Consider the following 17715-nt stretch of genomic DNA (forward strand, 5'->3'; position numbering starts at 1 on the left):
GTTGAGCTTAATCCTGTTTTCAGCTCGTTTCAACCATTTACTGGGGTTAAGCTTAAGTGTGGTCTATATTCATCAATAAATTGACATAGCTGGTGCCAAGAATTCTGAATTGTTATGGAAATTGTTTCTAGTAAAATAAACCTTGAGATGAAATAGAACCTCATTGCATATTGTAGTGACAATTGTTCTTTTGTTACCATATCTGAGTGCACACCTAGCCTTCCAAAGTTTCCAACAGATTAAAGCAGGTATAGCTTGAGTAGCAGTCCTTATAGCACCTGGATACAATTAAAAGACCAAAGTTAGTTAATATATCATTTAAAAGACAATTTAAAGCATTACTTCAAGATTTCATGCCCAATGGAAGCCTGGAGCAATGGTTACATTCTGATGATGACTTCTTGAATATGATCCAAGATTAGACATAATGATGGATGTTGCATCTGCCTTGGAATATCTCCATCATGGTTATGCAAAAATTATTGTACATTGTGACTTGAAGCCTAGCAATGTCTTGCTAGATCAAAGGCTGGTTGGACATGTGAGTGACTTTGGTCTGTCCAAGTTATTTGGGGAAAGGGAATCTATTACTCATACTAAAACACTTGCTACTATGGGCTACATTGCACCAGACTTTACTTTTATAACATTTTACTCCCTCCAATCCATTTTACTTGTCATGGGTACTAAAAATAATTAGTCCAAATACTTGTCATTTCAGAATATTAAGATCGAATTAATTAATATATATATTTTTTTACCTTTAATAAATGTGGAGGGAGATTAATGTGGTGAAAGGAAGAGTAGTATTAAAGTGAGATCAAATAATAAATAAGAGTAATTTAGTCAAATTATCCTTTTAGTCAATGTTTTCTTTTGGGGCATGCAGAAGACAAGCACCACAAGTAAAATGGATCGGAGGGAGTGTTGTACATCAAGTATATAACGTAATTTCTTTACTGGATCTATTGTAATATATAAAAGATTTTTCATGAAGAATGAGGAAACAAAAATTCGAAATATGACATATCAAACTTAATGGAAGCTAAAAAATGAAGCAACAGAAACTTGCAGTTACATCGTTTCAGTTGATCGATTGCCTTATTCAATTGATTGATTGCCTTACTCTTTCATTCCTATTGTACCTTCATTTGCTCATTGTGTTGATCTACTCAAAATAGTTTCAAACACCTTTAATGTCTTCCTATAAATAATTTTGGTTTATATATTCTTCCCGTCAAGAAACTAAATATTCCAGTGACATTTGCTTAGAGTATGGATCAGCAGGACTAGTCACTACAAGCTGTGATGTGTACAGCTATGGTATTATGCTCATGGAGACTTTCACAAGAAAAAGGCCATATGATGAAATGTTTCAAGAAAATTTGATGAGAAGTTGGGTATGTAATTCAATACCTGCAGCACCAGAGGATATTATTAACGTCACCTTATTGGAACCTGAAGAGAGTGGTTTTAAGAAAATATCGCATTGTATGGTGTCCATTTTGGTGTTGGCATTGAATTGCACAGCTGAATCTCCTAACGAGAGGTTGAACACGAAAGATGTCCTGACAAATATCAAGAAGATCAAACTGGAATGTTTTCGCAGATGATGTAGCGAGATTTAACTTTTTCAGACATTCTAATGTCATCTGGAGAAATTATTTCCTTATTCAGCACTAGAAATTATTTTGTTTGTCTATACCACATGAATATACAAAAGGGCATTCTGATTCTTCCATAAAAATATATCTCCTTGTAATGAAAAAAGAGAATTGAATTGAAGGACAACTTATTTAAGAGTCTAAGGGAAATTAAAGGAAAACAAAGTCCAGTAAAATTAAAACAGAAATTTTAAGTTCAAAAAATTAGGTTAATGCAACGAAGGAAAATATGAAAAGAAACTGAAAACTAGTGTAATTGGGGTAGCGAAATAGTTACCTTGACAGATTATAAATGAAAGATTTAGGTCTTCTACTATTTCTCATAACTAGCATGGCTGAAAAACTTCATCCAGATCGATTACCTCTATCCAAGGCCAAATATTCCTTTTCCAGGATGTCCTAAGAAAAAAGCAAAACAAGAAAGTAGAAAAGCACTGAAGCTTTGGAAGGAGCTTACTATTGAGTTGGCTATTCTCATAATTACTTTCTGAGTACGAGGAGAACTTCATCAACGAGTAAACTAAATCAAGTAATTCATAAGGAAGGGATCAACATTTTTGTTAATTGATGATGAATGTTGAAAAATATACCCTATGTAGATATTGGAAAAGTGAAAAACTCAAGTCTTCTTGCATTACTCCCTTTGTCCCAATTTATGTGACACACTTTCCTTTTTAGTCTGTCCCAAAAAGAATGTTACGTTTCTATATTTAAAAATAATTTAACTTAAATCATCCCCTTTTACTCTTAATGAAATGATTTACAGCCACTCAAATATCCAGAGATTGTTTTAGACCACAAGTTTCAAAAGTCTTCCTTTATTTCTTAAACTTTGCGCCTAATCAAACTATATCACATAAAACGGGATCGCGGGAGTACTATATTTGTGTGTGTGATATGAGTTCTTATCACATAACGACTGCCAACCCAAGTTTGATCCCGATTCAAGTTCGGTACATGCATCAATTGAGATGACAACCAGCATTTTGTCCGAGATATGAATTTTTCTGGTGCTGTTCTCTTGGGTTTGTATCAAGTTTGAGTGTCTCAAATAACTGTAATATAGTAGTACATAATATTTGTGCTAAAGTTGCATGGAAGAATGCCTTGTATAATATTAATGATCATTACTATTTATGTAGATATCAGCTTCAAGAGTCTATGAAGAGCAGTGTAAAATGTTGAAACTACAAGCTTAGGCTCTGTTGGTTACCAAGTTGAACGAGATTTCCCAATGAACAACTCGACAGTAGATTAACAACAACAAACCCAGTGTAATCTCACAGGTGGTTGTCTTAAACCTCTTATAATAATCTAAAAGGATCTATGCCTACATCAACAGGCGACATGATAAGTTTAGTTGGCTTAGACCTCTCTTATAACAACCTCTCAGGTCCAAATCTAAGTTGCTCGGACTTGAGTACGGGTATTCAATACAGGTACGGATTCAAGTATCGGATTCGGCAAAATCTAAATTTTCGGATTCAAGGGGTGCAAATCCAGGTATGGATGCTTCTTGTTTCAAGCTCTCTGGTTCTTCCCCTCAAAAGAGAAAAAGAAAGCCATTCAAGGCCTTCCACCAATTCTACCTACAGATCGTTGCTACTGTCTACTAGAAGTCAGAACTCAAAACACAACCCCTTGAATTATTGTTTCTCTCTGTTTGGTCTGAAACATGAAGCACCGAATATGAGACAAAAGGACTATAATATTGAAGGTATGTCATTTTTCATATCTTAAATCTCTTTTATCTTTCAATTTGAGAAATCAAAATCTCAATTTCCCCCCCAAATTTGTCCATGGACTCCGATCAAAGTATCTGAAGTTGGTTGACCATATCCGAAACGTATCCCACACCCGTACCATATCGAGACGGGTGTGGCAGCAAAAAGGAAGAGTCTGCGCAACTTACTATCTGTTTGGATGGTTGTTTCCCGTGGTTCATTAATGTGTAATATGGTATGGTACAGTATGGTGTTGTATTGTATTGTACTGTATTAATGAACACAATATTTGGATAGATTGTATCGTTTGTTGTGGTTTAATAATAATTGTATTGTTTGATTTGACTGTATGGTACTGTATAATAACTTGTAAGTTTACTAAAATACCCTTAACTCTTAATTAGAAATTAATTTATATATATTAATAAAACTCAGGTAAAGAATAAAATAGGAACTTTAAAAAATAAGTAGGTAATAGGTGGGGTGTTGGAGGGGTGGGTGGTTGTGGGATGAGAGTGGGGGTAATGGGTGGTAGGGTGGGAGGTGGGTGGTTGTGAGGTTGTGAGGTTGGGGTTGGGTGGTGCTGAGGGGCAGTGGGTGGGGTGGCGAAGGGGTGGGTGGTGTGGGATGAGGGTGTGGGGATGAGTTGTTGTGGGGCGGGATTGAGTGGTGGTGAGGGGTAGTGGGTGGTGGGGTGGAGTGGTAGAGGAGTGGGATAGTTGGGGGTAGGGGTGGGTGGTAGGGTGGGGGTGAGAGGTAGCATGGGGCAGGGGTGGGGGTGAGTGGTAAGGTGGGGGTGGGGTGGGGTGGGGTGGGGTGGATGGTGGATGGTGGATGGTGGAGGGTGGGGTATAATGGAGAAATGAAATACGTAACCACGGAAAAACCACCAAATCCGTAGTTTAAAAAATTGGGACTTTTCATGGTTATATAACCATGAAATGAACAACGGGTTTACAACACTATACCAAATAATTTTAAAAACAATGAAAACAAACATGATTTAATAGAAAACCATACATTAATGAACCACGGAAAACCGCCGTCCAAGCAGGGGGTTAGGGTCCAATCCCAAAATAACTTGAAAGGTCTTCAAATATCTCAAGTATTTCAATGTTTCATTCAATGACTTAACAGGTGAGATTCCTTCATTGGTCCTTTCAAAAGTTTCACTAGTCAATCATTTTTGTCTGATAAAGGTTTGTGTTGCAATGCCAAGTTTCATCTCAGTTTGCAATACTACTCATCCAGCAAGTCAAACAAAAAAAGTCAGCCCGGTACATAAAGTATCCCGAGTTAGCAGAGTTCGGGAAAGGGCCGCACCTCAAGGGGTGATAACTAAAAAACTTATTTTATATTTGAGTAAAGTAAAGATGGGTTTGGCATAGATACCATATTCACAAAATGGACTTTCGGTGTAATTCAACCCCAAAAGCTAACTCATTAAATGAGTATTGCCCAGAACCATATAAGAAAACTAAGAAAACTACTTATATCCTCAACCAAGTTGAGACTCTAACGCAACAAATAGATATCGAAAGCAGGTTCTTTCAGCTTTTCAAACAATAAAGAAGACTCAGAGAAAGATCACAAGTTCGCCAAGATCTTGTCAAACCTTATCTACTGACTAGTAGACTTAAAACTTCTTGTTTTTTGAGATGGTAACAGTAGCAGACTTAACTTTAGTCACGACTCTGTAACTTTTTGCCCAAACTATTTTACCTAAATAGATGCTAATTAGCAAAAAGAAAAGGATGTTGTTCTAGAGTTATTTTCGTAGTAATTGGAGTAAAATTAACCATCGGGGCATTTTAGAATTCACTTCGTTAGTGACAGGGTAGTGAGGGCATTTTAACCTTCATCACATGTCTTGGGCCGAAATCATTAAATCCTATTAAAGGCTACCCAAGATTCTACTATCTTTACCCAGTTCCCTATAAAAGAGATGCTCTTTAGGGGATTGGATCCCCTCCAGCATTAGTGTGTCCAGTAATCTTCAGTATAGGCTTTGATAAGTAACATCTGTCCACTTTAAATTTTAAGGATTTAGATCTATGCAAGTTAACAACCACTTTAACCATAGTTAGAGAGTCGAAATCCGTTCCATATTTACAACATTAGAGAATCTCCCTAGAGAACTTAAAAAGTCTTAAATCCTCCCTCTAATTCACAACGGTCCCACCCACCATCAGTGCCGTACTAAATTCTTATCTTCTCCATCCCAAAAAATTGTCACGTTTTGATCCTCGAGAGTCAAAATACATGAACTTTTGATCAACATTTGAGATGTCTTTTTGTTCACCCTATTGATAGGAGAAGAATTGCAACTTATATAAATTTTCATATAATTTTTGAATATTTGAAACTAAATTTTAAAATAGTAAATTAATTTAATCCAATTTAGTTTAAAAATTTAGTCAGATTGACTCTCGATAAGCAAAATGTGACAAGTATTTCAGGACAGAGAGTAATGTATTGTGGATGGGTATCTTGGAATCTTACCATAACTTGATATGAGGTCATTTTCCAATGAAAGAGATTATGATAGGCTAATGTTTGTATTCTTCTAAGCTTGGAAATAAACGGCATTATAGAAGCAGCAATAATAATTTTTATACGTCGTATGAGTGCAATGGTGCAGTTTAATTACATAAAACAAATATTTTTTTCAGCAATATAGAGGAAATGGATTAAGTAAATGAAAGGTGGAATGCATTTTTTTTTTTGGGTGAATTACGACATATACTGTGAGTGTGAGGTTTAGGAGTAACAAGTGAACAACCAAGGTAAACTTTGGTTAAAGTGGTTGTTAACTTACACAGATTTGGTTAAAGTGGTTGTTAACTTACATAGATCTAAATCCTTAAAATTTAAAGTGGACAGATGTTACTAATCAAAGCCTATACAGGAGATTACTGGACACACTAATACTTGAGGGGATCCAATCCCGCTCTTTAGAGCTCATGTTCTGGGCATATAAATAAGAGAAGGGAATATTTCAAAGATAATTAAAGTCATTCACTTAAAAATGCCTTATTTCGCATTACTTTTTACTTCGTGAACTTGTACTGCATAATTGACTTCCAACAATTTCCAAAGCATAGTAAGCAAACCAAGGCGATTATAAGATTTCAAGACACAAGAAATGAGTTACTCTCATTATTATTTTTCTAAAAGATGAGACATCATCAAATGAAGCCTGAGTTAGTAGCAAAAACTTCCAGCACACACAGTTGGAATAAGAACTTCTCTATTTCTGTGACTTGTATATCGACAAGCACTTAAAGTAAACAGCCACGATTCTATCATAAAACATAAGGGGTCGATTAGTATGCTGGACAAACATAAATAGTTCTGAGATAAAAATTTAGTACTGCCTTATCTCTTGTTTGGTTTACTAATTCTAGGATAAATTATATACCAGGATTAGAAATAGTACCGGTATAAATTGGTCGAATAGTGGTACCAGGATTAGTGATAAAACAATGAAAATGATACCCCTGAAGTCCCTCAATCCCTTTTTCTACTAAATAAGGTAGAGGGTATTTCAATAAACAAATAACTTTTTCTTAAAAATAATACAATAGATGTAATTTTTAATACAACTAACCAAACAGTCAATAAGAAATAATACACGCATAACTAATCTCAACATAATTAATCCAATATAACTTGTCTTCAAACCAAATGACCCTTAAGAGAGTTACTCTTCCGTCAGAGATACAACAAAAGGAGAAAACTACGTAGAAATAAAATTACTTATTGCTGCAAAATAAGGTGGAGGGTATTTTTATAAACAAATAACTTCTCAAAAATTATACTACAATAGATAGTATAATTTTCAATATAACAAACCGAACAGACAATAACAAATAATAGCAGGATAACTAATTCCACTGTAACTAATGCCTACATAACTTATCTTCAAACCAAACAACCCCCGAGAAGAGTTACTCTTTTATAAGAGATGCAACAAAAAGAGGAAACTGCTTTCAAAAATTTACTTACTGCTGCTTATTCTTAACTATTTGCTTCAAATTACCTCAACTGGCAAGTTTAAAAGCATCAATAAACAGACCATAAGTAAAACCCATCTTAAAATTGTTCAAAAGAGCAATAGGAAAAGTCACCTTAGGCCTACTATAGTAAAACCTTGTCACATATTCGGTAATTAAAACACAAACTACAGCAGCACTGACGTCATTAACTCCTAATGCTCCAAATGATAGAGAAATTGTTTGCGCCACATAAAATCCACCAAGCAATGATATACCTCCAAACACTGCCCTTCTTGAAGGCAAACAGGTCCACGTTCATTATCTTGTACAGCTTGAATTTTGAATGATTTTGACCTAGGTAATGCCTTGATTTTTGGAGTTATGGTGTATTGGATTAAGGTTGTAGATGGTAAAGCTAGAGAATGGGTCATTTGATATTTATGTGATTAAATGGAAGAGAATATAGGATGGATGATTTAGGAACTATTGGTTGAACAATGCATAAAAGATGGAGGAATAAGAACATGAATGAAACCCAATCCTCAATGCCCATCTTTTGTTTTCCTTAAATATCCCTGTTACAACACTAGTAGCAAATAGCAAGGAGCAACACATTTAACTTGGTATTTTTTTGTCCTTTTGGAAATACAATTATTGAAATACCCATTCTGATTTGCGGGTGGGTGGCTGGGGGTAAAAAACTTACCCACATGGAATGTTTATCTCAAACCAATGGATATATGCTATGTGTTCGATTACAACAACATACCCAGTGGAATTTCACAATGTAGGATCTGGGGAGGGTAGAATGGACGCAAACCTTACCCCACCTTAAAAGGTAGAGAGGCTGTTTCCGAAAGCTCTCGGCTCAAGAGAGAACAAGGCAAACAGGTCAGATAAGGGGACACGCATATCAAAGCAATATGAAAATGAGAAATAACAAAAGCGAGAAAGTCATGATAAAACAGTCCGGAAAGAAAGAAGCAGTAGCTACCATAGATAAATAATATAATCGAAGTACAAGACCCAACAAATATAAGCAGAAATCAAAGGGCAATAAACGAATGAGCAAAACTACGACTACTAGTACGAAAGAATAAGCGAGACTACATACTGGCCTTCTATCCTAATCTGAGTTCTTCACAACCTCCTATCTAAGGTAAACTTTTTAGCTTCATACATAGACTATTTATTTATATTATGTTCCGTTTATATTCTACTAGTATAAGTACCCGCGCGATGCGCGCTTAATATTAAAAGGAATTAATCATAATAAACTATTATCTTATCATATGAGAACATGTCTAACTTAGCTTTCATTTTTGTTCTGTAAATAATTTAAGAATAAAACTTTTATGATACAACAACTTGAATAACATGATTCGACACAAATAACAATATATATTGATTGACTTACAACAATTTAATTCATCCAACTGACAAAGAATATATTCCTTTACGTTATACAATAAATATAGGAAAAGAGAACTTTAATCTCCTTTTAAATTTTGTGATAAATATAATACGCTTGTTGCTATTAAGAAATACTAATGTATTGTGTTCTGATAATAAATAAGCTATAAAATGTCTTTACCAATTGTGCATATCTTGGGTGGTGGTTATTTTATCATAATCCATTGACATATCTAAGAATGCTAAATATATGAAATCATAAAAGTGATAACTATTACAATAGGAAAATGGTCAAAAATGTCCCTCTACTTTGGAAAAAGGACTAAAAATATCCTCCGTTATAAATTTGGGTAAAAAATAACCCTTCCGTTATTAAAATTTTCAACTATACCCTTGTCTGTCACGACCCAAATCATGGATCATGCGGGCACCCACACTAACCCTCCCTGGTGGGCGAACCCTTCAGGTAATAACCTTAATTAGATACAACATGCGGAATAAATACTTTTAGTATAAGAAATTCCCAAAACCTGATCTAGACTCATACAAGAGCTTCTAAGAAGTTTACAATTTGAAGTAGATAACAGACTCAAATTGGATACGACTTCTGTTTAAGGATAGAGAACAACAGAAATCTAAGGAGAGTTTCTGGGTTGCAAGATCTCAAATAGCTCACCCAAACGCCAATCACGAACGCCTCAAAACGGTCGTGAGACTCCGAACATCACCTGAAAATAACTCTACACTCCACAAGGAGTGTAGCAAGAGTAGTATGAGCACAACACAAGGCTCGTAGGTATGATAGGCCGACAATGGTTAGTTCACGCATATAAACAAGAAGCAACTAACAAGTAAGCAGATAAGTAATCAAACACAGTCCCAACTCTAGCACATATGAAAGTCTAGCGGTACGATAGTCACAAGGGATTTCAAATCTCAGGTTATAAGCCTAGGGGAAAATCTCCAAACCTTGAGTCCATCAAGTCTCTAAAATAATTACTTACAACAACAACTCAATAATTCACAAATTAAAATCAATCAGAGAATGTGCCATGCAATGACATGAATAGCAATTCAAATGGAGTGCCTTGCAATGCAATGTCATGCTATGTAAATGTTATGCAATGCAGTAGTCACCTCTGTTGACACCCAATTTTGTCCCTCCTTTATTTTAATTCACTCGGGCGTCTAACTGACAAGCCAAATACTTTATTTTCACTACTATTATTTTCGCTACTCTATTTTTAACATTACGAGTATTACTTTACCACAAATTTTTTATGATGATTCGTCATCATTTCATTTTTTTTGGGGGTTTGGACTCGTTAAATTAATTACAAGACAACACTTTGCAAAATATTTATTTTTTACATTATTAATTATTTATCATCTTTACCAGTTATTAAATTAGAAGCCCAAGAATAATTAAATAGCGGAGGAATGGTCAACAATTTTCAGCCAATTAATGACTTAAAATACAAATACAATATTATTTTCTACCCAAACAAACAACCCACATTTTTATACCCAACCCACATTTATATCAGCCCATATTTAAATTAATAGACCGGCCCAAACGAATTATTGGCCAGCCCAAAATTACCCGGTCCAGCCCATACCCGAAATTGACCCGGTCCAGCCCATCCATTTCCCCTCCCTTTTTACCTATTTCCGCTTTTTTTTTCTTTTTCTCTCCTTTCTCCTTTCCCTCTCTAACCCTAGCCGCCTCTCTCTTTTCCCTCTTCTTCTTTTCCGCCTCCCTCCTCTCTCCCTCTCTCCCTTTCGCCGCCGCTCCCACCTCCCACCATTTCCGCTCCATCCACTTCTCCTTGTCCCCCCACGCCTCACGCTTCTTCCACTTCTCTTTGTCTCCCACTCCTATCGCTCATACGCTCCTCTCTCTCTATTCTTAAACCAAACAAAGCCCTATAAATTCGGGGCGAAGTTTTCGGTTAAAGGGGGGATTTTTGGAATGGTCGAGAGACGGGAGCCGAAATAAAAAAAAAAAAAAAGGGGATTGAACACGATTTGAAGAATTTCTGGGCTTGGAATTCTGTTTTAGCCACTTAGATTCCTCTGAAAACATTAATATTCTTAAGCCTTAACATTTTCGGGTAGCGATTCAAAATAGCAAACCATATTTTTGCTCCTTTTCTCCCCCCTGCTACTAAATTTCGATTTCAAGCATAGACGAGTTGAGGTTCGCTCGTGTTCGGGTCTATTCATAACGAGAATGTAGATTCGACGACTTCGACGCCTCAGTTCATTGCGCGCGAAACAGGTGAACCTCGATACATTTATTACTTCTAGTCTTTAATTTCTGCTTTTAGTTAAATTTTAGCTGATTCTGCTATTTTCTAGTTATGTAGTTTCTTTGTCATCATGTTATTTCTTTGATGTTTGGATGCTGTTAGGATAGGTTGATTAATTGCTAATTGAACTTAAAAATGTCTGTTGTAATTCGGATGATTAGATGGAATTTCCAGGACTTAGAACCTATTTAAAGTCGAATATACATAGGATATACCTTAGGACATCAAGGCAAAAAGAGGGTATATATTCGATATACGTCTGGTATACACACCGTGGTGTGTATATCTTAGGTATATTGTGTATGTAATTAAAACAGATCGGTACTAATTGTCTTTCCTCGCAAGTTTAAAAGTATTTTTTTTTTGTTTCGATTAATGCTAATATGAAACAGTGACAGTGAGCATGGATTATTTGTTTCTTCTGTGATGTAGAGGTTGCTACTGCATATGTTTTGTACAAATCAGGTGCTGAGATTGTGTTAAGTCACTGAAAGTTTAATTCAATCCTGTCTGGTTGTGCTTGCCCGAGTGCTATTTATCAGCTTAAGCATAATGTTTTACTTTTTAATGGATGATTTGATCCCCGTTATGTCGTTTGAGTAAATACTAGCATATTACTAGCAGTTTTAAGGTTGTGTGTAGCCACTACTTCCTCTGTTTCAGGATGGTTTATATTCCTAATTTGTTTGTAGTTTATTTACATGTGTGCCAATATACTCTATTAACTGTTAAAAGCATGTTTAGCAAGATCAAAGATCAGTTTAAGTTGGATAAAAGCAGATGTTAGTGTGCATTTGATCAAACATCTAATATAGGGATTAGACGAAATATGTTTCCTTGTCTTGCATTTGCTTGCTGATTTTAAAAAATGAATTTGGCCATGTGTGTGTTTGCCTAAGCTATTTGGCATTTGTCCAATTTGGAACTTGAGTCGACTTGAGATGCCATTTGCCTTCACATAAAATGATCGCGTATGTCTTATAGATCTCTATTCTGCCTCTATTTATCAATACTAATATATGTGCACATCTGATTTAAGCTCTGCCCTTTCCTTGATAAGGAATAAGGTTGTGAAGTTGAATATTTGTTTGGAAGATCCTAAGATAGCATGAATCCCTCTTATGAAGTATGTCTAGCATGACTAGCTCTGTTAAGTTTCTTTTTAGTTTGATCTATGTAACATTTAAAATATCTTGGTGTCTTGTTCAGATATGCATAAGTTTACATATGACTCTTTGATCTTGATATAATGTGATAAGCATTTCGGGATATTTGCTTAATCTCAGTGTTGCCTCTGGAGCATTGTACCATTGATGATATAAATACCATTAAACCTGGAGAATATTATTTCTTTAAGACTCAGTCATACTCAACTAGTTTTGAAAATAACTAGCCTTAGAATAGGGCTTATATGCTCATTAAATATACAATTATCTTCCGTCTGCTGTTGTGCCTTCCCACTTTGGAATGTTCCCTCTGTGTGTGCCATAGCGTGATGATGGGTTAGACTGCTATAGTTGGGGTTTGTTTGGATTAAATACCTTGTTCTAGATGATGGGTGCCTTCCCACTTTGGAATGTTCATATTAGCTTGAATATTATTCTATTGCGAATGATCAGTCTCTTTGCTCCTTTAGCCCACATGCAGTTCTTTTGTGGTTTCGAGTCTACTCATTGTTTATTGAGGTATAGTGGGCAATCCCTACCTAAGATTGTTGTGTATGCATCTGTCTTATTATTCTATCTCTAATTTCAAGTTTGTGTTTTTGCCATGTGAATATGCTAGCTGTATCTTATTAATTGCGGGTCATTAAGGGTATTCTTGTTGGTTTGAGATACAGTGCCCAGGGTTCCGTGTGTTAGTTTAGAAATTGGTCGAATAATGCAAAAGAGATTAACAACTTTCCAGGTGTTGGGATGTATATTTTCCAACTTTAATGGTGACAATTGTGTGTGAGTCTAATGGTTTAGTTTTGGTTGAATTGTAGGAGAAGTAAGTTTATTTTATTTTATTTTATTCTTCAGAATCGAATAAACAACTTTAAGTGACCGTTTGGAAGTATGACGTATTGGAGATTTCTATTTTTTGTTTGTTGTTATTTTAAGGAGTCGCCACCTAATTATTTATGCTGAATTAGGACACCTAAATTTTATTAAAGTTAACTCTGTTTAAAAAGTCTGCGAAACTTAAGATTCTAGGTAAGGGTTCAATTAGTCTAAAGGGAATGTATTAGGCACCCTTTAAGACCCATTAATAATGGTTAACCGACCGGACTTATGATTAATTAGGCTAAGTGTAAATATAGTATTGTAGAAAATAACTTTGTAAATATAACTAAAGTTACAGATAGATATAAAAATGTTGTTTAAAAAAATGGGATTTGTGGAAGGTAATAATTTGTATAAAAGAATACTTTTAATGCTATTTTGAAATACGACTTATAAATGTTGTTAAGTTTTTTGAACGAAAGCATAATAGTATTGTTTAAAATAATACTTATAGAAAAAACATAATAATTTGTGTAACAGAAGATTCTAAATGTTAAATGAGGCATGAAAATATTGCTAAAGCCTAAATTGAAAATATAATGATATTATTCCAAAATAAGATTCGTAAAAAAATAGGGTAATTCGCTTATGATTGATGGCCTTTTAAAAGATGATTCGTCAAATATGATCTTTAGATAAAAAATGATGTTATATGAATACGATGGTGTAGAAAAATCTAGACTTATTTTATAAATAGGATGCAAAGAGGTGAGTTTTATTTGTTTATTAACTTATTTAACTAATTCGGCTAAAGGTATGCATAGTTGAATACGTCTTTAAAAATGTTTATAAAGAATACTTGGATTAATATTTACATATTAGTGACGTTTTGAGAATTTTAAGATAGTAAAATAAAGTAAGATTCCTTTGACTTGAAATATATAGTCATGCTATTTGAAAATCCATTACTCGAATAAATGTTATAGATACCATTAATAGTTTAGAACATAACTGAGAAGTGAATATAAATTTGTGGAATTAACTACCCATTATTAAGCTACAACCCTTAATATACTAGAATTTATCTAAGTTGATAAAATAAAATAAGATGTTAGTCATACAAAGCAAATAAAAATACACAACAAAAAAATAAGGAAGAGAGTAAGGAGTGAATGTGTCAAGCCCATTTATTAAGGCTGCTACGACCCTGATCATTATTGGGCTTCGGCCCAACAAATTTTCTTCGTATATTGCTGAGGGTTGTTTCTGTCTGTTGGGCTTCGGCCCAGATTTTATTTTCTTGTTTGGCTGCGGATTGGCTACTGCTATATAGGGCTGACTTGAGAGGAGTTGCGGATTGGCTACTGCTACTGCTATATAGGGCATCTCAAGTCGACTCAAGTTCCAAATTGGACAAATGCCAAATAGCTTAGGCAAACACACACATGGCCAAATTCATTTTTTAAAATCAGCAAGCAAATGCAAGACAAGGAAACATATTTCGTCTAATCCCTATATTAGATGTTTGATCAAATGCACACTAACATCTGCTTTTATCCAACTTAAACTGATCTTTGATCTTGCTAAACATGCTTTTAACAGTTAATAGAGTATATTGGCACACATGTAAATAAACTACAAACAAATTAGGAATATAAACCATCCTGAAACAGAGGAAGTAGTGGCTACACACAACCTTAAAACTGCTAGTAATATGCTAGTATTTACTCAAACGACATAACGGGGATCAAATCATCCATTAAAAAGTAAAACATTATGCTTAAGCTGATAAATAGCACTCGGGCAAGCACAACCAGACAGGATTGAATTAAACTTTCAGTGACTTAACACAATCTCAGCACCTGATTTGTACAAAACATATGCAGTAGCAACCTCTACATCACAGAAGAAACAAATAATCCATGCTCACTGTCACTGTTTCATATTAGCATTAATCGAAACAAAAAAAAAATACTTTTAAACTTGCGAGGAAAGACAATTAGTACCGATCTGTTTTAATTACATACACAATATACCTAAGATATACACACCACGGTGTGTATACCAGACGTATATCGAATATATACCCTCTTTTTGCCTTGATGTCCTAAGGTATATCCTATGTATATTCGACTTTAAATAGGTTCTAAGTCCTGGAAATTCCATCTAATCATCCGAATTACAACAGACATTTTTAAGTTCAATTAGCAATTAATCAACCTATCCTAATAGCATCCAAACATCAAAGAAATAACATGATGACAAAGAAACTACATAACTAGAAAATAGCAGAATCAGCTAAAATTTAACTAAAAGCAGAAATTAAAGACTAGAAGTAATAAATGTATTGAGGTTCACCTGTTTCGCGCGCAATGAACTGAGGCGTCGAAGTCGTCGAATCTACATTCTCGTTATGAATAGACCCGAACACGAGCGAACCTCAACTCGTCTATGCTTGAAATCGAAATTTAGTTGCAGGGGGGAGAAAAGGAGTAAAAATATGGTTTGCTATTTTGAATCGCTACCCGAAAATGTTAAGGCTTAAGAATATTAATGTTTTCAGAGGAATCTAAGTGGCTAAAACAGAATTCCAAGCCCAGAAATTCTTCAAATCGTGTTCAATCCCTTTTTTTTTTTTTTTTTTATTTCGGCTCCCGTCTCTCGACCATTCCAAAAATCCCCCCCTTTAACCGAAAACTTCGCCCTGAATTTATAGGGCTTTGTTTGGTTTAAGAATAGAGAGAGAGGAGCGTATGAGCGATAGGAGTGGGAGACAAAGAGAAGTGGAAGGAGCGTGAGGCGTGGGGGTACAAGGAGAAGTGGATGGAGCGGAAATGGTGGGAGGTGGGAGCGGCGGTGAAAGGGAGAGAGGGAGAGAGGAGGGAGGCGGAAAAGAAGAAGAGGGAAAAGAGAGAGGCGGCTAGGGTTAGAGAGGGAAAGGAGAAAGGAGAGAAAAAAAAAAGCGGAAATAGGTAAAAAGGGAGGGGAAATGGATGGGCTGGACCGGGTCAATTTCGGGTATGGGCTGGACCGGGTAATTTTGGGCTGGCCAATAATTCGTTTGGGCCGGTCTATTAATTTAAATATGGGCTGATATAAATGTGGGTTGGGTATAAAAATGTGGGTTGTTTGTTTGGGTAGAAAATAATATTGTATTTGTATTTTAAGCCATTAATTGGCTGAAAATTGTTGACCATTCCTCCGCTATTTAATTATTCTTGGGCTTCTAATTTAATAACTGGTAAAGACGATAAATAATTAATAATGTAAAAAATAAATATTTTGCAAAGTGTTGTCTTGTAATTAATTTAACGAGTCCAAACCCCCAAAAAAAATGAAATGATGACGAATCATCATAAAAAATTTGTGGTAAAGTAATACTCGTAATGTTAAAAATAGAGTAGCGAAAATAATAGTAGTGAAAATAAAGTATTTGGCTTGTCAGTTAGACGCCCGAGTGAATTAAAATAAAGGAGGGACAAAATTGGGTGTCAACAGATGCCCCTCTTCGATCGGAGACGATGTAAGAGTTTTCGAGCGAAGAAGTTGATGTAGTAGCCAATTTTGCCCCGACCAACAAAATACGAACTTGTAAGGAAACACGGTTTTGGTGGAGAATATTATGAGGGCAGAAGGGATTTAGGATGTTGGGAAGCGAAGATTGACGAAGTATTGAGAGGTGTTAATGATTTGAAAAGATGTTGGATGAGATGTCATTTGTATCCTCGCGGGTCGAAGACAGATGACGACAGTGTTTGAGAATGGACCGTATGTTTATAGCCTCCTAATTATAAATGTGGTGCACATCACACCCATAAGTAGGACTCTATTAGACACGACGTAAATTCTCCAAAAAAATGCCCCAGTGTTGAGTTATGGAGACACTGGGATATGGACAGGCTTACAAGATTGTGAAAGGAGTAGATTTAGTAGAGTTTTAGCGGAGGACGTGAAAGAGAAATTAACCTACGTATCACGTGTTTGTGGACATAGGCGGAATTGAGTTCGAAAGTAGATCCGTGACCTTTGCTTGTGAGTTTGATATTCCTCTTCAGCAAATTTGCCCCAGTTCACTGCGTAAGATAAAGTTCCACGTTGTATTGCGTCTCTGCAGGTTGTACTTTCTGTTAAAACTGAAATTCATGTCAAAATTAGTAATAACGTTGAGAGTGTAAAATTATAAAGAGTTGTAACATGATAGTAAATATGAGTGTGGGAATGAAAATGAAGCCGTGTGGCCAATGTTGTCTCTGGTTGTCTTCAGGGACTAGAATGAATGTGTGATGCGTATGCTGAGGATGTAATAAGGTCTCTAGTTGCTTTTGAAGATGATAGTGATAAGGTCTCCGGCGGTCTTTCGGGACTCGATGATAACTGATATCTGCGAATTTTAAGGTAAATTCACTAAAGTGGTAAAGTAGATGATGAAATAAAGGAATGAAGTAAGGAGTAAAATAAGTGTATAGCCGTTTGGCTTTATGCAGGTGAGGCCGTGTAGCCATGCGATGTCTCCGGTTGTCTTCGGGGACTTGATGATATGTCTCCGGTTGTCTTCGGGGACTTGATGATATGTCTCCGGTTGTCTTCGGGGACTTGATGGTAATTCTCCGGTTGTC

The 17715-nt window shown here is 35.5% G+C and overlaps 1 protein-coding gene across 1 annotated transcript; it reads right to left on the bottom strand.

Annotated features, from left to right (window-relative positions):
* Positions 1-72: 72 nt before the first annotated feature.
* LOC132623706 (uncharacterized) lies at positions 73-16031 on the bottom strand. Its single transcript, XM_060338494.1, has 4 exons — positions 15458-16031; positions 1942-2063; positions 1417-1568; positions 73-278 (listed from the first exon to the last, which is right to left on the bottom strand). The coding sequence occupies exons 2-4, from the start codon at positions 1995-1997 to the stop codon at positions 73-75; spliced, it is 414 nt and encodes a 137-aa protein (XP_060194477.1). The 5' UTR covers positions 1998-2063; positions 15458-16031.
* Positions 16032-17715: the final 1684 nt, after the last annotated feature.

Source organism: Lycium barbarum, chromosome 12 (assembly GCF_019175385.1).
Source record: "Lycium barbarum isolate Lr01 chromosome 12, ASM1917538v2, whole genome shotgun sequence".
NCBI lineage: Eukaryota > Viridiplantae > Streptophyta > Magnoliopsida > Solanales > Solanaceae > Lycium > Lycium barbarum.